The following is a 27,105-nucleotide window of genomic DNA, read 5'->3' on the forward strand; positions in this document are numbered from 1 at the left end:
TTGCAACTGCTGCCTTTCTGCAGACAACTTTTAAAAAATATTTTTAATATTTTAATATTTTTTTAGGAGGGTACTCAGTTATTAGTTCAGCATCTTCCTAGTACTTGACTGCAACTGTGCTCAACGAACACGAACTAAGAATGAAACTCTAAAAGAGGAAGCTCTGAATTCCTCTGAAGAAAATATTAATTTCTTTGTGAACTGGATTTTATCTGAAACATTTTGCACTTGTGGGTAGAGTATTTCATTAGGATTGGTGACTTACTGCACACATCAAGCATGAAGACCTGAAACTTAAAATTATATTCATCCAGAACACAGTGTGGTAGTCCTCACTTTCCTTGATTTTTTTGATTATTTAAAATTCTTTTCACTAATATGTAAGTTTCATTTTTCGTTATTTATTTTGAGTTTTTCCTCTGCAGTGTTTTCAGCATAAACTGTCAGCTGTTATTTAAATCTCATTCCATAGAATGTGGATTATTTCAAGTAAAAATTTCAAGAGTCTGAGAGGCAAAAGGGTCAAATGCACTATTTTAAATTAATTGAAAATATTGAAGGGAAAATTGTGTGAATAAAATAAGTTCTGTATTTTATAATTGTAAATTTTCTTTATTTTTTTTTAATAGGGAGTGTCCAGATGCAGACTCAGTTGTAAGTAGACTTATTTTCAAAATAAATGCATGTGCTAATACTATCAAACCCTACAATCTGGTGAAATTTAACTTACATACAGTCCTTGCAATATGTAATTTATCTGATAGAGGATTTAGTATTTTCATAGCATTCCTGAAGTGTTAATTTTGTGCAGTACATGATCTTCAGCAGTATGTACAAACAAGTGTCAGTAATACATTTTTGTTTCAGAATAATTTTAGGTTTTAAGCAAGGTGTTTTCACTGCAAATACATTTTACTTTATTTTTCAGCTAATAGTTTTAATTCCTTGGCTAGTAGAGTCTAAGAAAGAAAAAGATTTAGTTTGTTATGGACTCAGCTTTTTATAGTCGTATTCCTCTGCTTACTACTGTTTCTTTTGAGAAATCCTTCTATATTGATTGGGTTCTGCTTTACCATTGGAAATAGAGCGTAGGAATATTCTGTTTAAAATATGGCTTTAGATGTAGCATTTCTAGATGCACTTTATTAATGGTCTAGTTTTCATTACTGTTAGTTAGATCTGTGATATGTCTTAGAAATTTTTTTGGTTAATTCAGGTAAGTGACCATTTCAAATTAAATTAAATATGTTCATGATTTTTTATTTTCTTAATTTAGTCTTTTATTTTTATACAAACATGTATGTTCTCTTGAATTAATGTATAACAAAGATTATAACTCTGTATAGCTATATTTGGAAAAGATTTACAGAGTAATCTACATGATTTTCTGTAAACTAATTTGGTTTTAGTTCATTAATTCATTTAGGTGCCAATTATATTACACAATTTAAGTTTTCAAGTTCACTTATTTTGTGGATTTTCTTATTTTTACTTGGTAACTAGGAGGTTTTAGTACCTAATATTAAAACTTGTTTTGAGAAACATTTTTTGAAACATCCAGTAAAACTATCCTTCTAAATGGGGAAAAGTAAGTTTTGCCACATAAGAGAACTACTTGCGTAAGAACAAATGTGTAATTCTTGCCAAGACAGTTATTTTATATTTAAATAAAATAACATTTTATTACATTTAAAGGAAAGTAACAATAGAGTATCCTCATAATTATCAGACTTCTCATGGAACTAAAATCATTTGACAGTTCAGGTTGAGTCATTGGAGTGAACCACAACGGGATTCAACTTGAAATGTTTATTTTCTTTGCTTATTTTGGTATGCATGTTTTTTGAAAACAGTTATTTCAAAAAAATCAACTATACATTGGTTTGGCATTCTTTCTGGCTACATGAGGCACAACATATAATCATCTAGGTTAATTGTTGATACTGTTATATTTTTTTTTTACCTGCTCAACATTTTATGACTACACCTGGAATTTAAAATTTGGTCTATGATTTCTGCTTGCTTTTTTCAAACAAAGTAGTACTCTGTATAGTGATAAATGCTTTAATAGCAGAAGTTATTACTGTAATTCTAGTAAAAAAATGATATGAGATTCATTTCACCCCTTACAAACAAGCAATTCAAAGTGCATTTATTTTTAAGCTTGAAGTCCTCTTCCAAAGGGGGTAATTTCAAATGTTCTTGATTTTTTTGGCTTTTACTTCTTGATTTCCTTTTTGTTTAATTTTTCAAACCTGATCTAAATACTTTAAACAGTCTTTGCCATCTCTAGGAGGATTTGTTTTGTATGGATATTTGTGAGAAATCATGCATTTCAAGAAATTGAACTTGGAAAACTATTATTAAACAAAAAAAGTTAAAGCAAAAAAAGTTAAAGCAGAAATAATTTGTATTTGATTGCTAGGAAATACTGAGGAACAGACCTCAGAAAGTTCAACTGAAGATTTCCCAGTTATTATTTTGTCAGCTTTGGTGACTCGCAGAAAACCTGGCATATATATGATTAATATGATTATTTTTAAAAAGGTGGCTTTTGTTTATTTGTCAAGAACTTTAATTGTGTGAAAGGAATGTAAGAGATCACCACTCTTCTATTACATATAAATACATGTACCAAGGTAAAATTGCAAATTTTCAAGTCAGGGATGTAGAAAGAACTGATTTCTATACATAATCCACCAGTTCTGTGTGCTTCTGTGGATCTTTGAACATATGATGTAGTCAATACCATGAAAGACTTCTCACTAGTCCAGAATATGTAATGCAGTCTATCAAACTTGTATTCTCTGTTTCCAAAAACAAAATGGTGAGATGGATCAAAAACGTCCTTTGTCCCAAAATGGATGCTCTCAAAATTTATCTGTGGTAAGACAGATCTGCTTACACTCATCCTTTTTGTAGCTGCAAGATATACTGGAAAATAAATTAATAAATTGTTAATTCCTGTAAGTATTTTTTTGTAACTGCTGTAAGAGGTTTTCATGTGCCCATGAGTAGGCAGCTGTGGACTGAGAACTGGTATATGTTAAAAAGGTTGACCACTTCACTTCAATAAGCAGTCTCTGTTTAAATACAGTATCTCGTGATATTTAAAATGCCTAAGTTTATTATAGGTCAATCTATAGTGTAACTTCCATTAATCAAAACCTTGATATTTAAGAAGATTGGAAAGTTTGTAGTAGAAAGTATATGCACTGGAAAGAGATAGCAACTAAAGACTGACTCTGTGGGGGTTTTGCCTTAGAATGTTTTTCTAAAGGCTGAAATGTCTTGTTTCCCATGAGTTTGCCATGTCTCTAGAGAAGTTCTCTAGGAAGACATGAGGTCTAAAAGAGACTTTTATTTCCGGAAAGCATTTTACAAGGTTCCACTTGCACGATCTGAATTGGGATTGCAACCCTTCCCTTAGCTGGGATGCTTGCCGATCTCCTTCTTCTACTTCACTGCCTATTTTCATGAAGACTGTAGTAATGTAATTATCTTTGAGTTCTCTTTTCTTTCTGTCAAATCCATTTGAAATTGTCCAGTAAGTTCAAAAGTAATTAAGAAGGGAGTCACAGATGTACAGAACATCATGCTGAAAGTTTTTTTTTTCCATGGGAAACTGAAATGCAAGCACGTGTTAAGGCATCCAAAACTTTTCATTAACCTCTTCACATATGAGTGTAGCATAATTACAGTTATATAGAATTATAGACCATTTTTATTGTTGGGGACTGGTTGAATTTGGAACCATCAAATTCTGAGAAGTGCAACACAAGTGTAACCTAATATTTAATGAAGTTGAAGTATTTGTCATTTTTTGCATTTTACAGCATTTTGTTCTGGCATATTTCAAATAGCTGCTGTTGAGGACAAGGCTTTCTATCACAGCACAAGACAGAGGCACTTTGAATACCCGTTTTCCTTTCTGCATTTCTAACAATAGGAGAAACTGACTGTCTCCTCTCTTCTTCTTTTGGGTTAAATAGGCACCCTAAGGAGAGGAGGCCAATATTATGCCTCTGTCTTAACCTAAGGATATGCCAAATTTACATCTCAAATATGTCAAAAGTGGAGAGGCTTTTTGTTCTCTTGTTCCAGCCTATGAGCTTCAGCTGCTTACTTAGAGTCCTCATCCAGATTACAGGAAGTCAGTTAAGTTCTGGCAGAAAAAAATGGAGTGACCTGTTCAGCTGCACTGCATCTTGAAGCATACCCTCAAGAAAACTTGTTAAAGACCTCTCATAGCCGGTGTAGTTATCCCGGGAGAAGAGAAAATATAAAGAAATCAAACTGGAGCATAGCAAAGGTTCTTTGCTTCTTGACTGATGACCAGCCTGTCAGCAGCACTACTGTTGCAGAGGAAGGGCCAAATGAAGTAGCTAGTCTGCAGTGCTCCGTATATTCCTCCCTTGCACTTTGTATGTAGCCCAGAGACAATAGCGAAATGGTGATGGTGTGGCTTATTCAATCACTTTTGGATGAGAGATGTGATAGAGCAAGAAGACGGAAATAAATTATTCGGATTAAATTATCAAATTATTTAGTTTACCAAAACGAAAAAAAAAAAAGTGTTTTATCAATAGAATGCTTGGTCCTCAAGCTTCTTATGCAGGAAATTTTATTTTATTTATCACGGCTTTATGTTTTATTTCTTTGAAAAATTATTAACCCCAGATAGCTTGTAGAATATGCCAAGGCAAAGACAAAGGTACACGACCTAAGTTTCTGGCATATGTTTAAAACTATGTAAGATCTCCAACACAGGTAAAACTGTGGCTTTTATAGCTACATGTTTAATTGTTTAACAGAACCTCAGAAAGGCTTCCTGAAAGTCCACCTTTCCAGTTGCTTTTGCAGAGTTCAATTCACATGCGTAATAAGTTGTTGGGATTTTTTGACTGCAAAGAGCACTACACGTTTGCGTAGGGGACTAAAGCAGACCTCCATCCCCCTTGTATTAATAATAATTATTCCCAAAGGCCAAAGCTTGCAAAGATCATCTTGTGTGTTGAAGTTGAAAAATTATACGTGTATACATGTAGGTCATGAACTTAACCTCTGATCAGCATGGTAGGCAAATCAGGTCTTATCTGTGTTGTGTACCTCATAGTTAAGATACACTGTTTTCCATGACAAAATCTATAGTTCTGTAATTGTAGGAGTGTGGAAAAGGGAGTAAAAATCAGTCAAATAGATGTAAAAATATCTTCGTTAGCATCAGATTCATGTGTGTGTCTCTCTCTCAGGTTGCTGTGTTATCTACCAGTATTATTAAATGTAGATTTGCAAATGAAATGTTGGTATTTCAGAAAGCAGAACATTCACCAGTTCAACCATTCAGAATATTGAGAACAGTATTTTGAAATTACTACTTAACTTTAAGATTGTGAGGTAGCATTTTGCGTGTGTGTGACACAATTTGCCTTTGTCTATTCAAAGGTATATAAAATACCTCTTCCACCCATTTTTTACGTTGGTTTACACAAAAATACAAATTCAGTATCTAGTTAATTAAAGCAGCTGTTAACAATGATCATAAATTGGCACGAGATAGATCTGAATTACTGATAAGACTGGAAATAAAAAGGAAATTATTTATGTGTGTATATGCTGTTTAGAGTCAGATGTTTGAAATTACATGTATTTAAATTTTAGATATAGGAAAAAAATACAAATTAAGTTTTCTATACAGGATTTGAAAAGTAGTAAAATAGACTAGCTGAAAGAGAAGGAGGGAATTTTCTTCTCCTGTGTTCAGAACTTAAGCTGTACAGTATCCATCTCTGTTATGTACATGAAGTTGTGAAAACAGACTGCATGCTAAAGGGCTATTTCTGAGGAACAGATGATTCAAGTATATTAACAAGATCAGAAATAATTATTATGAAACTATTAAGAAAGAAAGTTAAATACTTTAAGATTTTAGTGCTTTCTTCATCCTAGAGATTATTTAGTAAATTAAAAATAATATAATGAAAATAACTTCCACAAACTAAGTTCTCTGACAATTTTAAATCAAAATAGTCAGTTTTGACAGCTGTGTGTATGCTGTGTTAACCCAGTAATAGTATTCTTTACATATATGGCCCAGTTGTAAGAAAAATTAAATGTTGTATATTTAAAGATTTTTGTTGATTTTCAATTCATCTTAACCATGAATGATCCTGATCTATGGAAAATTACCTGGTGTGACAACTAAATTAATTTCAGAATTCGGAATTTGTAGTATTACAAGAAAATATACTTACCCCATAGCTATATGTTTTTGTTCTGTTTACTTTGATGTCAAGTTTCATTAGTGGTTTTTGGTATATAAACAGGGTCAGCTTGAGGTCAAGCGTAGCTAAGAACCTTGATTTGAGCAAGTAGAGCTAAAGTATTGGACCGTGTGATTGTACTCTTATTACTTTTTTGTTGTATTTATTTATTAATCAATTAGCAGTGAAGTCTAGATCTTGCACATATTTCAAGAAATTGCAACTATATGGTCTATATATTAAGGCTAGAGAGCTCAAATGTTGTTTTTTGGCCTTAGTCTGATGCAGTATTTGGTACAGTCTTACATCTGTGCAGGACTATATTTCTTATACTTCTCTTAGCAGAAAGTTTAAGCTATGTGTAAGTTCCATTTATTTCAGAAGTGCTAAATTTAGAGTGCTGTATGGAGGAGAATCCTTCTTAGTGAATTATCAGACATCCCATTTGTGATACCTGTAAAAGATACAGAAGGATAACTACATTTTAATAATTTTAATGTGTATGTTCTGTACTTCAAAAGCTATTTAGAAATATTCTCTTTAAACTTGGCTTCAAATTTTATCTGGAGTCATAAGGTTCTTTTTTTGTCCACTCGAAATCACCAGTGTAAATAATTTTGTTATATCTCTTGACTTCTAACAAATTGCATTTTAGCCATACTATGTACACATATCTGTTGGTCAAGTTGCTTCCCAGTACCTGCTTTCTGATAGAATAAACTGATGCTACACTAGAATAAATCATAACAAATATATATATATTCTAGTTTTTATAATATATTAGTAATTGCTGAAATTGGTGCATTTTGAAGACACTTTGGTTGTGTTTCTTTGTGATAAATTTACTGAGACATTAAGCAGTTCACATACACTGCCTATGCATACAAAGTTGTGAGTGGATTTTTTGCTTCTGAGTGAGTAAAGTATCTACGTATCCATGTTTATCCCATATATGTAACATACATGATGTAGGGGGTTTGTGAATTTTTAAAATTTAGATTATCTTGGAGACTTGTCTCTGCCCCAAAGTTTTTTTAATGAAACTATATGCTTAGCTGAGCATTCTAAGTAATTTTAACATCATTCTTTTCAATTTCTGTTTAACTGCCTTCAAGAACAGAAAAACGGAACTTAAGTTTCCAAATGCTTATTGGCTTTGAAGATTCAGGATAGTGTTGGAGATGTGTAAAGGAAAACTTGGGAATAAAATTTTGACCACCTGTGGTGTGGACACTCTTTTCTGAAATAACAGTGCAGGCATTCTGCCTTTTCTAGGGGGAGTGGAATTTGCAAGCTGTGCTTTGGCTTACATACTTAAATATTGACTTGTACTTAGGAAAGGTTTTGCCTCTGCACCATCGGAACATCTTGTGTCTTAACTGAAAGCAGTAAAAATTGGAAAATTTTTCTGAGGCCGAGAGAATTGTATCCTAATCTAGCTCAGTACTAAAGCTAAAATAATGATTTCTGTCCTTTTTGATAGAGTGATTGATTAGTAATTAATCAATTAGTAATTAATTAGTGATCGATTAGTAAAAGCAGTTGCATTTCAAATTTGCCAGTTTTCACAGGAAATTTAGAGCTTCTTCTGTTACATTTTGTGCTGAGGTATCTTGTCACACAACTTCTAAACAGCTCTTTACTTCAGATAACTGTAATAATGTTGAATAAAAATCACTTTTGTGAGTTGTTGTAATTTTAATTTCTGAATGATGTAAAATTCAGTCTGATGTAAGAATGACATGTTTTTTGGTTATTTATCAATAGCATAATTTTTGTTGTTGTTTTTAGAACTTTCCTGATGTAGATGATGAAGGATACAGCATTAAACCAGAAGCAACACAGGATATCCTTTTTACTATTATTGTGCCAAGTTATTTGATGTTACTACAATTCTTTGGAGAGAGGAAGTACTGACAAAAGAGTTAATGAAGATGAATGACAGTTATGCCTATGTTATAACCTAATATTGTTACATTAATAGTTTTTTGTAAAATGAACCATATTTTTTCTTGGATGTGTGTGTGCAAATGTTAAAGATTAGATTAGATCAGGTATCTTGGGAACTTTAAAAGGACAGTAAAAATAAAAAGAAAAAAAATAGCCAGATCCAATGCAGATCCAAAATTCCGTGCAGATCTCCTTCCTTGAAAAGCTCTGAGACTTTATAAAGTAAAGTTTGCAAACTATTTAAAGTGTATTGAATGGTTATCTGTTCTGGACCTGCAACCTTATGTTTTTTTTGTAGCACTAGAGCAGTGTAGAAATAGAATTTTGTTACTTAATGAAGTCATTACATTACATGCTGTTTCCAATTGATGCTTTTAGCTTTTACTGTTTTTTTTAATAATATCTTTAATATACAGAATAAATTTTGTTCTGAGTCACCTTCATGGAGGCTCAAGATTTTTCTCTGTCATTCCCCTGTTGCTTGGGAGAAAATTCTTGTCTACTTTTTTTTCCTACTGCCACAGAGGAAAGTTCTACTTCAGGGCTTGAATAGTTACCATTGATCTAAGCAAGCCTAGTATGTTAGAAAGATAGCTAATTTTTGGAAATATGTTCACTGAATTTTCTGGGTACTGCAAATAAAAGGTGAATTTAGGCTGTACCATTACCTTAAATTTCAAAAACGTTTAGGCCATTAATAGCTCATTACAGTGGCCAGTTCATCATCATAACTTCGTTTTCGTCAGCTTTGCAGAATACGTCTCTAATGCCCACATGGAAGAGTCCTCTAACAATAAAAGCAGCTGGTGTTATCGCCTATTTTCAAAATTGATCTAATAGTGACAAACTCTTACCCAGTTCTAAGAGGAGTATTATTTCATGCTTTGCATGTATTTCTGAAAGTGAGAGAGAAGCGAACAACATACATGCTTATAATGAATGATTCATCTAGCTTTTTTTTTTTATTATGTCCTTTTTGAAGGCATAGGATGAAGATATTTGGCTTTTTCCTCACCACAACTTCTAGATCCTTGCAGCTGAAAGGGATTTGGAATGTCTTTAGGGTTCAAGTTTAAAACTTCATTTGGGAATAGTTTGAAGGAATTTAAAGCAAGTGTCTGTCATATTTTCAGGTGAAAATAACGGAAGTGACTTAGAGAATGTGTACACTTCTAGGTGGTACAAAACTTCTGTGTTTCTGTAGAGGGAGATTTGCAAATTTTTCTTGCCAAAACGAATGCAGTTTTTAAGACTTAGCTTGGGCCTTGCAGAGCTTTTCTTCAGTGTGGCTCCTGTGCATGTAAAGAGCTCTTTATTTTCCTTATTTTGGGGGCTGAGATGTCATTGTGATTCCTTTTTATCCAAAGATGACAGTACTTTAGGCAGCTGACATTGTTCATTTACTGTGCAGCCTTTTGTTTAACTGGCATCCTTTCTTACGAAATTTTCAGTGCCACACCATAAAAGGAACAAGTAACATTGGCTCCTGCTCTTTCCTTCACTGTTTATGTTAGGTACAGGTACCATGGGCATTTCACTGCTCAGTAAAGAACCTAGGCTTTTCTTTTCTATTTGGTTTAAAAGATTTCTACATTTTTCATACATCTGTTAGAATCCCTGTTGGAGTCTTGCAAATTATAATTTTACAAGCGGAAGTTGCTGCTTTAGAATCTTAAATTTAATCTCATGCCTTCAAATATGCAATTGTTCAGTTATATGGCAGATACTGTCATTCTTCAGTTGTATGGCATTATGTTTTTCTGAACAGAATCATCATTCTGAAGATAAATGGAATGAACCCCTAAATTTTAACTCTTGAGTTGTGAATTTTGGCGTGGATGTGTGTAAGTGCACAAAGAGGTCAATTAATATTAGTATTTTGTGGAGTAAAATTATGAAGTAGATTAGGCAGGTGACTTTGAGGTTTTTCCACCTTAACTGAGAAAAACATACCAAAGAGAACCATTTCTATTCATCCAGTGATTCTGACTCTGAAGATGATGAACCCAGGAGGTTCCATGTGGAAATAAAACCTGTCCAGCCAAATAACAGCTCTCAATACACTATGCCTTCTTTGGATGAATTAAAAGTATCCATAGGGAACATCACTCTTTCTCCAGCAATATCTGTAAGTTTTTTGTTCCTTGTATTTTAATGTGTAGAAAAGTGGTACAGAAACGGTAGTGTAAACATATATTATAGTGTTCAGAATTTATTCTGGATTCAATAACTGTTTTCATGTGCACTAGGTAATTTTTGGTACATTTTATATTCTAATATATTTAGATTGCACTTTTATATTGCAATATAACATTAGGTACTTTTCTCATATTTAAACTTTCCTGTGAGTCTTTTGAGTGCTTAGTTCTTGTCTTTGTGTTCCTGCCACCATAAGTCCTTCAATTGCATCTTAGAGTTAGCTGAGTGTGGCTTTTAACATTGTGTTACCGCAAACTAATTAGTAAATTAAAGTCTTTTAAAGCAGATTATATAATGAGGATACTTGTAACATTTGTCAGCTTTATTGATGTATCCTGCCAGTTGATGGAGTAATCCGTTATACCACAGATTATAAATAATATTAGGGTATGCTGGTACAGTATTCAGATCAGAATAACACTAGTTCTGATTTTAAGGAAAATAGTGCGCATAACATATTAAAATAATAATTTTTCTCTTTTTTCCTTCACCTCATTTTGAAAGCAGAGGCACAGTCCAGTAAGTAGAGAATGGCTTTTTATTTGCATTTGTAGTTAAAACTAAGTAAGTGTAGTATGTGAGGGGACTTGTTGGGAAAACATGAGGAATGTTTCTTTTCATCTATACCGTGTGATAGGCACATAGGCTGTTTCATTTTCTGTCCCAGACAGTAAAGAGATATAAAAATACTGCTCCCTTTGTCAGCTCTGTAGTATCTATTCCTGCATTTTCATACTGGTATGCAAGGTGTGCACTGGTTACTCTGTCCAGGCTCATATTACATGGTCTCCTGCAAGCTCATGATGTTTTTTGCCTGGCATTGAAAACAAAATATCTCATAGGAAGTTGAGTGGAAATAAGAACTCTGGGACTATTAAGTGGTTTATTTTACAGTAGAATAACTTCTTCCAATTTTTTTTTTCTTGTTTCAGGCACAAATGAATCAAAATTCATCCAGTAAGTGTGAATCTTTTAGTCTGTTAGTTTTTTAACATCGAATGAAAAGAAATCTCTTTTTTTTAATTGTTGAAGACATAAACTTCTTAAACATCTGTATTTTAAATGGAACAAAATGTTTCACTTGTTAGTTTTATATAACTCTTCCTTGTATCTGTGGCAGAGTTATTTATGTACTTGGATGTTGAGGGGATCAGATGAACCTGTATCTGGCAGTAGTGAGGAACACATCTAGATGCCAAAGGGGTTACCCCATGGAAAAAACTCTTGTGCAAGTTCGTGAAACCCCTCCACTTGCTAAAGTTTAGTATGGTCCACAAACCAGCAAAGCAGACTGTGTGTATGATGCAAAATTGAGGATGGAGCATTAGATTCTATTATCCACAGTTGGGTTTTTTTGCCAGTGGGAAACCAGGCCAGATTTGCTGAAGAACAGTATTGATGTAAACTGTATAATTGAAGGAGGAAGTTTCAAGTAAACAATAGTTCCTCATGAAGTGCATTAGTCTACGTAGTCTTCTGGTATTTCAGGAATATCTAACCTTACCAGAAATACTACATTTTCTTTTTTCTATTTTAATAGTAATTTGTTTTGAACTGCCAACATTAATATTAACTATCTTTTTATAATGAAAATTAAATTTTTATTCTATATTTCACACTTTTAGTGATAATACTGTATCTTTTTCTTAGGTGAAGAGTTAACAAAATCAAAACTTTCTGCTCCAGCTACTGAGTAAGTTCAAATTTAAAATTCTATCAAATGCTATTTTGCAGGAATTTGTCCTTATTTTTCTAATGTTGGAAACTCATCAGAAATGACAGCTGAGTCCTATTATAAGTTTGTACCGCTATTGCATTATAAGACTAACTGTATCAATCCATATTTCCATTCATTTGTTTGCCCCTTCTAATCACATTTGATTTATTGTGATCAATCTCAGTTGATATTTATAATTAGATGGCTACAAAATGTTTTTAAATGTGAAAGATTTAGTTTCTCTCCACGAGTGTTCCATGATAAAGTGTTTAAGATTGCAAACTGCAAATTTACACTGCATACATTGCTTATGTGTGAAGTACTTATACGCTGAAGTAAATGAATTTGAAGATGAAGGTCTCAAAAATTAGTTGTTTTACTGACGTTGTGGAGTATGTCCACACACAAATTTTGACGAAGGTGTTGACTATAGTCTCCTTATGTGTAAATCAGTTCTTTGACCTGCAAATTTTGACTAATTATTTTCTTTTTAAATGCAAAGACTAATATAGACTAACTTGTCAAATGTTTTTATCATATTATTGAGGGATTTTTTGCAAGGGTGATGTAGTGATAGGACTAGGGCGTGTGGCTTTAAACTGAGAGTAGTTTTAGATTAAATATATGGAAGAAATTCTTTACTGTGAGGTCTGATGAGATGTGCAACTAGGTCACCCAAAGAAGTTCTGGATGCCCTGTCCCTGGAAGTGTTCAAGGCCAGTCTGGAAGGGGCTTTAAACAACCTCGTTTAGTGGACGTCAGCATGACTGAAACAGAATTTTTAAAGATCTTTTCGAAGGCAAACTATTCTGTGATTATTATAGTTATTACATTATCAGACTACTACTGAAGTTTGTGATTTTTATGAATGCATAAATCTTTCATTTCTATTCAAATTTTAACTCTCAATATAGAAAGGGGAACAGTGACTTCCTGGCATGGGATCCACTCTTCAGCACTTCTCTTGAATCTTCCTCTTCAGCTTCTTTGGCATCATCATCCTCCTCAGGTAAAATATTTGATGGTAGAGATTGTGTTTGCCATATTTCTGGATGTTCTGGTGTTGTTTTTTTCAGTTATTGCAAGGGTACATGCTTTGATGTATAAATGATAGAATTTTGTAAAGCAGTATAGTGTTGAAGTGTTACATGACTGAGAAGGCAGTATATAAGGCTTTCAAGCTAGAGAGCACGAGGGAAGAGGGAGTGCTAGACACTTCAGGAAAATTCTATCTCACTCTTGCCTTTTTTTATTGCCTTCTTATACTTACTGAATAATTGCTTGAATGTAATTCTTTTTCTTCGGATGGTAAGGTGTGAGATAAACTGGAGGTGAGACAAGCTGAGCTTGCACAATGAATAGGGATGGATTTCTTCTTTCCAGGAAAGTCAACTGGGCTGTGTAGTACAAAGGCATTGCAGAGCTTTGCTGTGAGGAACCTGTTCCCTGTAGGAAGGAATGATTCTGTTAGGAGATGTGAAGGCATAATCAAAGGAGGGATGGATAAAAATGACAGGACTGAGACGTGAATTAAGCTGAGGTCCTGAAAGCAGTGATATTGCAAGGAAAAGTATGGTGTGTGGCATATGGAAGGTGGAGGGAGAGAGCACGTGTTGCTTAGGAATTTTGGGTTGCAGGATATTAGTGTTGGTAAGACACTGGCAGGCTTTCCTGAAAAAAAATAGCAAAAAATAGCTAATTTGCAAATAAAAAAAAATTTAAAAAAAAAATTGCAAAAAAATAGCTTCATGGTTCTTTTCAATCTACCTACTGTGTATCTTTATTCCAACATCTTAATTTTCTCTTAATGTAGCCACTTTTCTCCTCCCATACACCTGAGAAAGGAAATGTTTGCTGATTTTTTTAAAGTACTTGTATTCCAAAAATTGTCCTCACTTCTTCATTCGTGATTATGGCTTTGTAGTGGTTTTCTTTTGTGCTTGATCATGCAGATTGAAGAACAATAAGGAAAATTACATGTGACAATAGGAGAATTCTGAAAAACTGATGTTATTTCTTGGCTTAAGTAATGTTCTTTTAGCAGCAATCAGCATTGCTTTTTAACACTTCAGATTTTAAATAGAACTTAGTCTTTCACTACAAATTAATCTTCCTTAAAGGTTATGGTTTTAACAAATCCAGCTTAGAGAATTCATCTTGATTTTTTCATCCTGACTTACATAATCAGTTAGTAGGATTGGTAAGTGAATCCACCATGTGTGTGGTAACACAATTAAGAATAAATTCTAGAGAAAGATATATTACTGGAATATTCTGAAAAGAAATTGTGCTTTCTTAAGATACTCTGTTTTGATAACTTTGGTCTTGTGCTGGAGTCTACAGAGAAAGGCAGAGGATACTTAACTTGTGCTGGTGGTTGTAGCTGTATTTAGGTGTTTATTGCTGTGCTTCGATGGGAAGAGACAGCAGATTAGAAAATCTTTAACCAACTCCTGGCAGCAGAATTGTGGAGAAAGTAGTCTCTGGTTGATGAGTAATGACAGAGATCCATAGTATTGTCTGTAGCTGTATCTGGCAGGGAGTCTTCTACCCTAGTCCTCATATTCATGTTCATTGAAATTGGTGTAATAGAGGGTCTAGTGGGCATAAATCAAGTTTAGGTACATCTGTGCCTTGGCAAACTTTATCTGATAAATAATTATTTGAAGAATTGTAGGAGTTAACTAAGATATTTGCATTTGTGAAATAATCTGTAGAATGAAATAGAAAGTAAGTGTTCCAAAGTATAAAAATTTCTAGTATATTTAGGGCCAAAAAAATTTGGATCAATGTAGGTCATGTTTAAATTGAGTTCTAATGCTTCCTAAGTTGCAACTTAGTTCTAAAAGGTTTTTTTAAATACTTATCTAATTGTGTTTTCCTTGAAATCAGTGTTTATATTTCAACTTGAAGGTTAGTAAAAGATAGTGCTTAACATTTTTGAAAATCTCAATCCAAAACTTAAATTACATGCATTAGTTGTGTGGAATACAGCATATGTGCCTTATGGTTTAAACATTTGTTTAACTAATGTTTTATAACTGTGTTAATCATTGAACACTTAAACTACCTTGGTATTTGAGCAGACAGTGGTTTATGCAGCACAGAAGTAATCTTTGGTCATCCATGAATAATCCCACTTCGTTAGAAGTTTAAGCTAACTTTGTAGTCTCGAACAAACACAACAGACATTTTTCTGGCTAGCTTTTGATCTTTTAAAAATGCTCCGATTAGTTGTCTTCCTTATTTTCATCCATATGTATTTTTTTAATTGTTCTTAACATCTCCACATTTTTTTACAATGGGATTTATAGTAGTATTTTAAAGCCTTTGGATGATATTTAAATTATATGTAGAAAGGAAAAGCTGTGTTAAAATTTTTAATGAACTTAGAGGATGTATTTGTTTATGGCAAAAGGACCGTTGTAGAGAGGATAACTGTACCTCTGATCTGAATTTTTAAATGTGTTTCTCTCTTTTTTTGATTTTGGTTGTCACTGCTGTTGCTCCTAGCTCTGCCAATCTGTAAGATGTTGAGAATTGACTAACCTTGCATTTTCTGCTTCTATTGTCATCTAGAGTAACAGGCAAAAGCAAGTGCAGGGAATACTTGTGGAAAAGTCCTTTATTCAGCAGTCAGAAGACTATAGGATGAGAGATGAAAAAAGCTGAGGTAGATGATGCCTCATCTATATTGTTACTCACTAGACACAGATTCATACAGACAGAATAACTATCAGACCAAATCTTGTGACTCCATTGTCTTCATTCATTCACCTGAAAGCCAAATCTGTTGGACCTTCCTATTACAAATATTAGGACTAAGAGGATCAAAGTCTTTGGAAGGAGCAGGATAGGTTTGGTTAAATAACTTTGAGGGAAATTAAAAGCAGAAAGCTGTGGAGGGGAACCAAAAATTGAGTAGAATGCAAGAAGGAAAAAACAAAGATGAGAAAAAGTTAAATCACAACAGGTAGCAAGTTGGAGGAATAAGGGAAGTTGTGAGACATAGATCCTTAAGTGGAGAGATACACAATAACTTTTTTTTTAATGTACTAAAAAATGGAAAGTGACATGGTTGGCAGTCTGAATGAAGTACATATGATAAATGACTGGCGTTTTTCTTTCTTCTGTTTGTGAGTTGGGGGGATTACCTTAGTAGAGCAGTTATTTTTCATGCTGGCTAGTAATCCTTGTGCAGTGGATATTTAGTACTTTTTTGAATATTGAAATTTTTATCTTTTCATTGTCGGTCCTAGTTTCAATTCTTCCCTTTTCCTTCAGCTACCCTAACAGAGCACAATAGGAGCTTCTTCTCATCTACCACTGATTTGCCTGGGTGTAGAATATCTCAGTCTTTGCTTGGACACCAGACAGATTCTGGGTCTACAAGCCCATCCTCACCAGGCTTTACCATTAGCATTTTGTGCAAATCTGGTGTTACAGCAGCACTATCAGGGAGTACCAGTACTTTATCCTGTTTTTCACGGTCTCAGAGTCAGTGGATTTCCTTTGCTGATGAACTTCTTACAATTAGACACATGAGCACAGACAAGAAGGAGCCCCATTTTAAAACTGAAAATGCCTGCCTTGCCTCTTCTGCTTTGCTTGGGAATTCTTCCAACATCTGTGCTTCTGAGGATCAAAGTGACCTTTTCAATAACTCTATGTGCCATGAACAATTATTCATTGAAGAAACTTGCACTGCTACTGAAATACCTTCTGCATCATCTTCAGCACTACTGGACTGTTGTGTAGTGTCTTCTTGTGCTCATACAAATAAGGGTATGCCAAGCATGCATTCTGTACTGCTCTTTGCTAATAACTGACTCCAAAAAGCAAGCTTTGGATTCATTTTTCTTTTTGTTATTATTGCTCAACTGATGTTAAAATTAACTCATCTTCTTACTTAGAATGTACTAAACTGCTTGTTAATACCGGCTGGGACAGTGAAGTAAATATTCAGCTTGAAATAAGAAGAAAATTCAAATGATTCATTTAAAGGCATTGCTTTCTCTTAACTGTGCAGTGTTGCTTTTCTAGAAATGGGAATGTATTTTTGTGCGATGTCAGACAGCAATGAGATCTCAAAAATTAAGTAATTGCATTTGCAAAAACAATTCTTTTTACATACAAGCTTCCAAGAGTGGTTGGTATGAAATCACTTGAGAGCAATGAGAAAGCCCATGATGCACTTTTAGATGTACATTTCAGGGTATCACATGGCACTATTTTAAAAGCACTTATGATTTGTGGTAGCTCTTAAAACATGGCACTTGTACAATAGGAACCTCTAGTAGAAACACCACTTCCAGATATTCTACTCAAGTAACTAACTATTTATGTACAGTGTAATCTTTCTAATATTTTCTTAATTTTGCTTTCTTGCAGCAAGGCCCACCACTCCTCTTTCTGTGGGCACTATTGTACCCCCTCCAAGGCCTGCTTCAAGACCAAAGCTGTCTACTGGGAAACTTAGTGGGATTAATGAAATAGTATGTATTGATTATTATTTTTTTATTTGCCATTTGACTTGATTTCAGATACACCATTAATTTACACTGTTACAGTGGAGTTACTTTCTAGCCAATGTTTAAGGAATTACATAAGCAGATTTTCAATATTGCCAAATAGGCATGGTAATAGTTTATGATAAGTATCTTATTACAACAAGTAATTATTAACACAAGTACAAAGGTCCAAACCATAATTTTTGCATCAGCTGAGTGTTTTTAATTGAGCAAATCTGTAATTTGATAATGAAAGATGGTGCATGCATAGGATTGAAGTTTTTAAAATGCAAAATACTAGTGAAGTTATCAACAAACCTCCCTTGATTTAGGGATATCACCAAAGCTTTGGGAAATGAGTGGGTTTTTTTCCAGTTGTGTGTTGACAGAAGTAGTCCTGTTGTGACTTCTCCCCACACTTGGTGCTGGTTTGTGGAGAAGAGAGGTGGTAGCTCACAGAAGTTGCCTGTGAGGATAGTGGGAGTTTGTACACTGTCTGTATGTGCCTGCAGTGCAGGTCACCTGCTGATAAGAAACGTGGTAAAGAATGCAAATAACCAAACAGCCTATCAGACTAGGCCATGCCTTATTTCCTCTGTAAATATTAGTATTCTGCAGGTTTCATTTGATTTCCTGACTTGGAAGAATGTTCCTGTGGTAAAATCCTCTTATTGTCTTTCAAAGTAGTAAGATACTTTCACCATATTGGTATAAACAAAATTCTCATCAGCTTTGACAAAACTGAGAAAATGTCTTCAAACTGTTTAGCTTTTCTGCAGGATAAGAACAGAGTTAGTTTTGAAATTCTTTTTTCTTTCCAATACAGAATTGTAGTAATTGCTGTTAGCTCAAGGAGTCTGTTCTTCATGTCATCATAATTAAATAGAATTTATCTGGTACTGTTCTGCTATAAATTATGATCCTGAACACTCATTTTATACTGTTGCTTTTGAAATTTACTATAATCTGGATACAAGTAGATGGTTGTCAGTTGTCTTCATTATATGAAGACATTATGTTAACTCCTTTTACAATTCTCCTAGTCTCTATGAAAGTGAACAAGTGCAATGGAATGGGGTAAAAAGGTTACTATGGCACCCTGTCCTTAGTGGGAAGGAAACACCCCAGATTCATAAATGCTAGTGGTCAAAAGGAATGACTGAAGTCAGAGGGTCCACAAAACTCACAAAGCTTTATTATTAAATTATGCACTTGGCATGGAAATTGGTATGTTAGTCCCTGACCTACTATATATGCACATGACAGTGGGTTCTGAATGAAAAGGTAGGATAAAAAAGGAAGAGACATAGGAATATATGAAATAAACAGGAAGAGAGAGAGAGAGAAACAGAGAAAAAGAGATCACCAATCCTGGTTCCAGTGTTGGTTCAGCTGATGGAATGCCCTGGAGGTATCACCTAGGCTTGTTGGGGATACATTTTTATAGACAGGTTTTCCCCACTTAGAGCTAAGTTTCTTGTTTTCTATGCAGATTAATCATCTTGCACAGTTCATTCTTTGAGACCTTTTGGAATTCAGTCAGAGGGCTTTGGGCATCCTGCATGGTCTTCATCCTCCCCTACAGTCCATGCCCATTTCTCTGCCTCATTCCTGCACTTGAGCTGTACTGATACTTGTGCTTATATGCAGGACCCATAACAGGATGTTTGTCATGGAAAAGTGCTGCCTACCACTGCATAGCCCCTTCTCCAGCCACATCTTGTTCTTCTTCAGTTTGTTACTACCAACAATCCTTGGTTATTATCAGTGGACCTTGTCTGTTAGTACCAATAGTCTGTGGTTATTACCAGGAGGCCTTGTCTATTAGTACCAACAATCCTTGGTTATTATCAACAGTCTTTGTCTGTTATTACCATCAGTCCTTGGTTGGTACACAGGCGTGCAGCTATCAGTGTTTCAGACATACACATTGGCCCCTTATCTCCTGGGATTCTACAGTTATCCTGCCAAAACGGTGCTTCGGGGATTTTGGCACCTTTCAAATAGGTTAATCCCAGCATGACCATTAACAGTTAAGTGTATCCTAAAACCATCCAGAGATTTAGAGTGGAAGAGACTTTTAAGTTCTCTTGGCCAACCTGCTCAAAAAAGGGTTGACTTTAAAATTGTATCAGATTGCTCAGGCACATGCTGAGTTTTGAAAATCTCCAGAGTGGGAGATTTTACAATCTGCCAATCTGGCAGCCTGTTTTAGGATTTTACTGCAAGGTTGCAAGAAGGACTTTTCCCGAAGTCCGGCTGCCATTTCTTCGCTGTAGTTCTTGCATCTCTTGGAAGAGCCTGACTCTGGCTTCTTTGTGTGCCTGTTTTTACCTATCAAGAGACTGCTAATAAATCCCTTCTTAGGTTCTGTTCTCTGGACTGGAAAAACCCTGGTCCTACAGCCTATTCCTCTCTTGCTCTTGTTTTCCAGTCACAACTATTTTAGTTGCCCTCTGCTGCTCTCACTTCCAATTCATTAGTAGCTCTGCTTTAACTCTATAAATATATGTTTGCCACACAGACAAGGGGCTGTAGTCTTAATTTCTGATACTATGTTTTACTATTATTATTATTATTGACAGGCTGTTGCATAATCAAATATATTAGACTTAACTACTCTGCCAAAAAAACCTAAGATATATGAAATAATGGTATTTACTCCAATGGAAAATGCAGGTTCTCTGTTTTCCACTAAAAAACTAGGGTAGATAAAACATGAAAGAAACTATGTTGTGAAATATGAAATTGATAGGGGCATGAAATAACTTTTCTATTTACAATATTTTTTTTCATCTGTTTAAAACCACTTTGTGTTATATTCTTGTGATCTCTTTTGCTCAGCCTAGGCCATTCAGCCCTCCATTGACCTCTAACTCAAGTCCACCTCCAGCAGCTCCTTTGGCACGTGCAGAGAGCATTTCTTCTATATCCTCTTCTGCTTCCCTCAGTGCAGCAAACACACCCACAGTTGGTAAGTTTAATTAACCATTTTATCTTACTTCAGAAATAGGACAACTCAGCCACTAGGTTGCACCTGTTGTGAGCCATTGTTTGAGTTAATTGTTTCATATGCGAGTCCAGGTGATTCAAGCATCCTTTGCAATGTCTGCTTCTAAATGACACTGAGACACAGGAAAGTAGGTTAAATTAGATTAGATCATAGATCCAGTTATGGCATGTTCTTCAGGGAAATATTATGCACAATTAACATTCCATGAATTCTTACTTGATATGCTTGTATATCCATCAATTACAACATGTTATCATATATTTGTTCAGAAGATGTTACTGTGTAGGTGCAGAAATACTTAGGGACACTGAAAGATTTGAATGAATACAAATGTTCACAAAACTGAGTTCTTTTATGTTCTTTAATTATGTTTGGTGTTCCGTAATTGCAGTTTCCAAAAAATAAATCTAATGCATCTTTTTCTTCAAGTTAGTTAAGAATATAAGCTGAGCAATAAAAGCACAACAAACAATTAAACAAGAAAGATGAAGAGGAAATTCGTCTTCGTATGTTGCCACTAATTTCAGAAGGTGTTCTCTTGTTTTTAAAGGAAGACCCTTTAGTTTTGATATTTGATTATCATAAATCAAAAGGAGATTTTAGTTAGTTGGGGGTTTTTGTTAATTTGGGGATGACAGAGCTTAAGATATTTTAACTTGTTTGTTTAGCAGTATTGAACCGTTTAATTCCTGAACACCATTACACCTTTAGTCACAAGTTAAATCAAGTTGTTAAGTTATCATTGTTGCCAAGGATTCCTTACTCAGGCTCAGCAGCTCTGAAGAGCATCTGTGCTGCACCTAGTGGGAGTTCTGCCATGGAATTGTTTCCACTCTGTGCAGAAGCAGAGCTACTAAGTTCTGCGCAACCTTAGCTCTTACAGTTCAGTGTCCACCATTTTCACAAATGCTGAGAAGCATCACAGAAACACAACTGATATTTTGGTTGCCAGGAGTCTACCCAGGCTCACATCCTCAGGTCTCAAGCTCTCGTGTTGAGGAACTAAAAATTGGTGGCAAGAGCATCAATATGCCCAGCTTTGGGGAGATATATGTGTGTGTTGTTGGAAACAGTGGCAGAGTGCAATCTTGAGGTGAGGCAGGAGGTAAGGAGGTGTGTGCTGACACTGAGGTTTGATGTGGTTATTATTCTGGCCTAGGATAAATAGATAAGGCTAGTTCTATCTGCACTGATTGCACTTTCCTGGGAAAATGGGAAGGGCAGTGCAAAAAGCTGAAGTACTTTGGGGCATGAGGATATAATTTGCAATACATTCTGTATTCTTTTGACTTTTGCACAGTTGAGTTCCCCTTACCCCATTTGTCCTGAATAATGGAGAATTGACTCTGATTATCTTTTTCCAAGTGAAGTTGAAGGTATATGTAATTGAGTGCTTCTTTTATGTTTTAGCTTTAATTTAGTTTGCAAAATATTTTTAATATTAATTTTTAACATCTGTTTTTGCTTGAAATATTTTGTTTTCTTGCAATGTTTTGTTTCATTTAAATGTAATAGACGATGATCATTTGATTCGAAATCTTCCTACAATTGAAAAGCTTTGTGAGACACCACCAGGTATTGTACTCAAGGCACATTTATGTCATAACTAATCATCCTAATATACTACATCTAATAAAATCGTATTTCTTTTGAAACAAGTTTCTCCAGATATTTCTGGTATCTGGCACATACAAATTGCTTGGCGTCTCAACTACATAATAAGTTATATACTGCTGAAATCACCAAAACTTATGTAACCACTTTTATATAATGTTATCTTCTGTCTATCCACTTGCCTGTTCCATAAACAAGCTGAAACTTGGCCTTACTTCTTCAGTTTGTCGTTACTACTTTCTTTCAAGTAAAGTGAATATATTTTTACTTTGACAATCTTTATTTACCTAATACAAATAGGTAATAATGTTTCTATATTTACATATAATACAAATCTTAGAAGACAGACATAATAAAGATAGTACTTTTTAAAATAATTTTTTTTTGCATGACAGCTGTTTAGCCAGGATTGAAACTGTCAGGATCCTTTTTCCTAATCTGAACTAAAACCATTTGATTAGCTTTATTCATCTGCCCTTTTTATGACCAACGGTGCAGTCTTTTGTTCTGCAGTTGTGGTGTGCACATTGAAGGTGTCAATGCAACCATTTGCATGGTTATGTCACTAGCTCTTGTGTCAGCACAGCTCAGGGACTAGTAGTGGTGATCAGGCTGAGGCAGGAGGCAGGGCATTTAAGCCAGGTTTGCCATCACTAACAAAGGTGATAGAACTGGAGCCTTGATCTGGGCTGCAGCCTGAGATCAAGTGAGGATCCTTCGTGCAGCTCTGTTACTTCCCTTCCATCTGAAACCTCACAGCAGATACAGAAAACCCTGAAGCTGAATGTTGCTGCATTAAATTGTACTGTCAGCAGCAAAGCAACAAAACTATGATTTTCAGCATCAGGACAAGCAGTTATGTTTGTTTCATATGATAGAAAGACAGAATCATGAAAGTTGGGAAAAGATTGCCAAGATCATCAAGTCCAGCCATTGAATGATCACCATTTCTTGAACAACTCTTGGCATGTTGACACCACCTGAGTAGCCCATTCTAAGTGCAGAAATTCTTGCTGTAGCTCCAGCCTGGAGCTCCCCTGGCACTGCCTGAGGTCATTTCCTCTTTTCCTGTTGCTGATTGCCTGGGAGAAGAGACTGTGCCCTACCTTGCTGCATCCTCTGTTTAGGTAGTTGTAGAGAGTGAGAAGGTCCCCCTTATTTACTCTCTTTCTCTAGGCAAAATGCCCTGAGGTCCTTCAGCTGTTTCTCATGACTTACTCTCCAGACCCTTCCCTTGTTCCATTGCCCTTCTCTGGATGTGCTCCACCACAAGAATATCTTCCTTGAATTGAGGGGCCCAAACCTGGACACAGCACTGGAGTTGTGGCTTCACCAATGCTGAGTACAGGGGGACAATCCCTGCCCTGCTCCTGCTGGCCACACTATTGCTGGAACAGGCCAGGATGCCATTGGCCTTCTTGGCCACCTGGGCACTGCTGGCTCATGTTCAGCTGCTGTCACCAGCACCCCCAGGTCCTTTTCCTGAGGGCAGCTTTGCAGCCACTCTGCCCCAGCCTGTGACACTGCCTGGGGCTGTTGTGACCCAAGGGCAGGACCCAGCACTGGGCTTTGTTGAATGTATACTGATTTATTTATTTTTCAGTTTCTTGGTTTCTAGGAGAATGCATAGATTTTTGAGTCAAAGGGTGATGAACAGTGGGAGCAGAGCAAAAAAGAGAGAAGTGATCTCATTTATAGTTCCCCAAATAGGTCTCAGAGAAATAGATATACATATGTACTTGCTTTGGTGTTCCCTAAAAAAAAGGCAAGAAGAGTGTTATTATTTTTTTAAAAATACACTTTTCAGTCAAACAAAAAGTATTTGTCTTTTACCAATAGGAAAATAATGAATATGTTTGCATTACTCTGCATAATTTTTTTAATATTGCATTAAGTAAAAGATTTTAAAATAATTGATACACCTGTATACAAGGTAATCCTGTCTGCTCTACGGTTGTTTGTTGTTCCTTAGTAAATTGCCAGAAAAAGACATTAAAGCAGCTCGGCAACTATAGTGCCACATTCATTGAATGTACACTTTGGTTTTAGTGAAGAATAATTCTGGAGTTCAGTATTTTACGGAACAGAATTTCTAGTAATTGATAACTCATTATTTTATTGCACATTTTCCTCTTGAAATAATGGTTTCTGGATTCCTGGGACTATTGAGAATCACAGCTTTTGTTGGTAGTTTTCAGGGAGAGAAAAATCCTTGGAATCATGGTCCATCTATTGTCTGAAAGAATTAAGAAAAGCAGCCTACTGGAATTTTTTTCATACTGAAAAAAATGAATAAATCAGTGTTTTTTATCCAGAATCATAATAATTAGTTCATTTAAGAATTTTTGGTTTTCAACACTTTTGACTAGTTCTTTTGGATCTAAGTGTTGCATAAATGTTTGCATGGTACTGAGAAGCATTCTGAACATTTTACTACCTTATGTGAGAGATTGTAATGGAGAGAGAGATATGAGGTAGCAGAATTAGACCAGCTCCTGTCTTTTGCTTTTTCTGTCTCTACTTCATTCACTTATATCTTAATTTAAGGTCTAATATGAGGTAATAGGTGCTCTGTGAAGAGTAAGGCCCCAACTTCCTTTTTACTTCTGAAAGAGCTCAGAAAGGACAGACACCTAGAGTAAATAGATTTAAATTTGCTATGGGCAATATTATACAGAAGAATTATTTTGTCTCTGCTTTATGGTATGAAAGAAATTTTTCAATTTGCTTATGAAAAGATAAAGACTGTACCTCCTTTGTGATAGGTAATGCTATGTGATACTGACCATCTTCATTTCTTCATGGTACAAAAAATGTAATAAGATGCTCTCTAGTATGCTGCTGCACTAAAAAAGAAGAAACTTCCAATATGTTGTATTTCATACACGTATGGAAAATTTGTGAAAAATGAAATCCCATGACAACCTGTTCCATCAACTGTATATGTACATTTCAAAAAGTCTTAGCATGAGGTCTTGGTTGATTTTTATAGCTCTATATTGGAATTGTGTTGTGTTAGCACAAGCAACAAGTGAAGACTTCCCCAACAATTTCTGCTTGGGAGTTGCAATGTTTGTTGGCTGAAAAAGTTAAAGCAATGTTCAACAGTGCAATTATGTGGGGTAATATTGATAAATTTGCGTTTAAGTTCATTTTTACTGTAAGTGAATTCTTTGTATTTCTGTGACCATTTTATCATGCATTTTTCCATACAAAAAGCATACAGTAGGGATTTTTTTTTAAATAATTCTAGTCAATTTGCTTTGGATCTGTTGACTTCACCCCTACCAGTAGCCATTTTAATGCAGTGTCCCTCTGTCTCATGTGTTTCCTTGTGTCTGTTTACATAATGTCATACCAGTAGTCATACCTGTGTTCTTAGGCTGCTGAGCAGTATTTTGGTGGTACAATTGTACTGTACTATGTTTATGTATTTCTACACACTTTACAAGTAATACCTCAGATGACACTGTCGTTGGTGTAAACTCTTGTGAAAATTACAGATGTAGTCAACCATTCTGAAATCTATTACGCTTTTTGAAAATTAAATCTATACGCTGTATGTATTCTAGGTGTTTCACGTGGTCCCAGCCCCGTCAGCCTTGGAAACCAGGACACCTTGCCTGTTGCAGTAGCTCTTACTGAATCTGTTAACGCCTACTTTAAAGGAGCAGATCCCACAAAGTTAGTTAAATAGTGAATTGTGTTGAATGTATTGAGTTATAATAAGAAAAGACATTGAGTCTACTTTTCGTACTGGGGGAGGGGAATGAGTATGTATTAGAAGGGGAATTCAAAGGGTTTTTTTCCCTGGCTATAAGTGACAACAGTGGCTTATTGCTCTGTAATGGCCTGAATCCTGCCAGGAGTTCATATATACCTGCTTCACAAACATGTGTTCAGTGAGAGCACTGAGAATGACCAGGATTTTTATCATTGTCAGGTAGGTGTTTCATGCAATTTTGTGCAGCTGAAAGCATTTCATTCCTTGTCACATCCATTAGGCCATCCATAGGCCTTGCCTAGAGCTGTGCCATGTTTTCAAAGCTTGAAAAATATCCAAGACTACTGTATGCTTAAGCAGTTTGTTTTTTCTTTCTTATTTCATCTTTTTTCATCTTTTATTTCCAAGCTGAAAGTGACAATACATAGTCACATTACCCTCATTTGAGATTGATTTTCTGTTTTTAATTCAATTCATAAGATTGTGAAATTGCAGTGGTTGCTTTAAAATTAGTATTGGAGCTAGGCAATTAATGAGTTGCAATGAAGCTGATTTTTTTATTCTCTTTTAGATGTATTGTGAAGATAACTGGTGATATGACGATATCATTCCCAAGCGGGATCATTAAAGTCTTCACCAGCAACCCATCTCCTGCTGTGCTCTGCTTCAGGGTGAAAAACACAAGCAAACTAGAGCAGATTCTTCCAAATGCACAGCTTGTATACAGGTTTTGTATTTTTTTAAACATTACAAATTATGTAGCTTGCAGTGAAGTATGAGCTGTTATGTATGTAGATCAGAATTCTTTGTAGTCTGGTTGATTTAATTACATATAATTTAATTTTCTGAATTAATCTTGTTCAGCTTAGTTTTCTCCACTGCCACTATTAAAAACCTCAATGATAACTTAAAATTTGAACTGAGTATAACAGCCGTTAATATAATTTGTGTCTGTGTTTTCATATGCAATTTATAAATAATTTCTTTACACCTTAGTAATAATGGTAAAACTAAATGATGAAACAACAGGTTTAAATGGAAAACAAGTAGTAGGAGATTCATGTACTTTCATTTGCCATCTACTAGTATATTTTAAATCTGAATCATTACACAAA

The 27,105-nt window shown here is 35.0% G+C and overlaps 1 protein-coding gene across 7 annotated transcripts in view; it reads left to right on the top strand.

Annotated features, from left to right (window-relative positions):
* FCHO2 (FCH and mu domain containing endocytic adaptor 2) overlaps positions 1 to 27,105 on the top strand; it is an 85,166-nt gene that overhangs the window by 44,064 nt on the left and 13,997 nt on the right. The window contains exons 11-23 of one of the 7 annotated variants that reach the window (XM_088157074.1): positions 630 to 654; positions 8,055 to 8,109; positions 10,163 to 10,341; positions 10,917 to 10,931; positions 11,345 to 11,369; positions 12,063 to 12,105; positions 13,044 to 13,138; positions 16,414 to 16,914; positions 17,521 to 17,624; positions 20,484 to 20,613; positions 22,168 to 22,227; positions 25,839 to 25,950; positions 26,562 to 26,717. In XM_088157074.1, coding sequence (XP_088013200.1) covers positions 630 to 654; positions 8,055 to 8,109; positions 10,163 to 10,341; positions 10,917 to 10,931; positions 11,345 to 11,369; positions 12,063 to 12,105; positions 13,044 to 13,138; positions 16,414 to 16,914; positions 17,521 to 17,624; positions 20,484 to 20,613; positions 22,168 to 22,227; positions 25,839 to 25,950; positions 26,562 to 26,717 — 1,500 coding nt within the window. The remainder of the gene's footprint in view (positions 1 to 629; positions 655 to 8,054; positions 8,110 to 10,162; positions 10,342 to 10,916; positions 10,932 to 11,344; positions 11,370 to 12,062; positions 12,106 to 13,043; positions 13,139 to 16,413; positions 16,915 to 17,520; positions 17,625 to 20,483; positions 20,614 to 22,167; positions 22,228 to 25,838; positions 25,951 to 26,561; positions 26,718 to 27,105) is intronic. The other 6 variants (XM_088157075.1, XM_088157078.1, XM_088157076.1 and 3 more) reach the window with 6 other exon arrangements.

This window comes from Sturnus vulgaris, chromosome Z (assembly GCF_052056855.1).
Source record: "Sturnus vulgaris isolate bStuVul1 chromosome Z, bStuVul1.hap1, whole genome shotgun sequence".
Taxonomy (NCBI): domain Eukaryota; kingdom Metazoa; phylum Chordata; class Aves; order Passeriformes; family Sturnidae; genus Sturnus; species Sturnus vulgaris.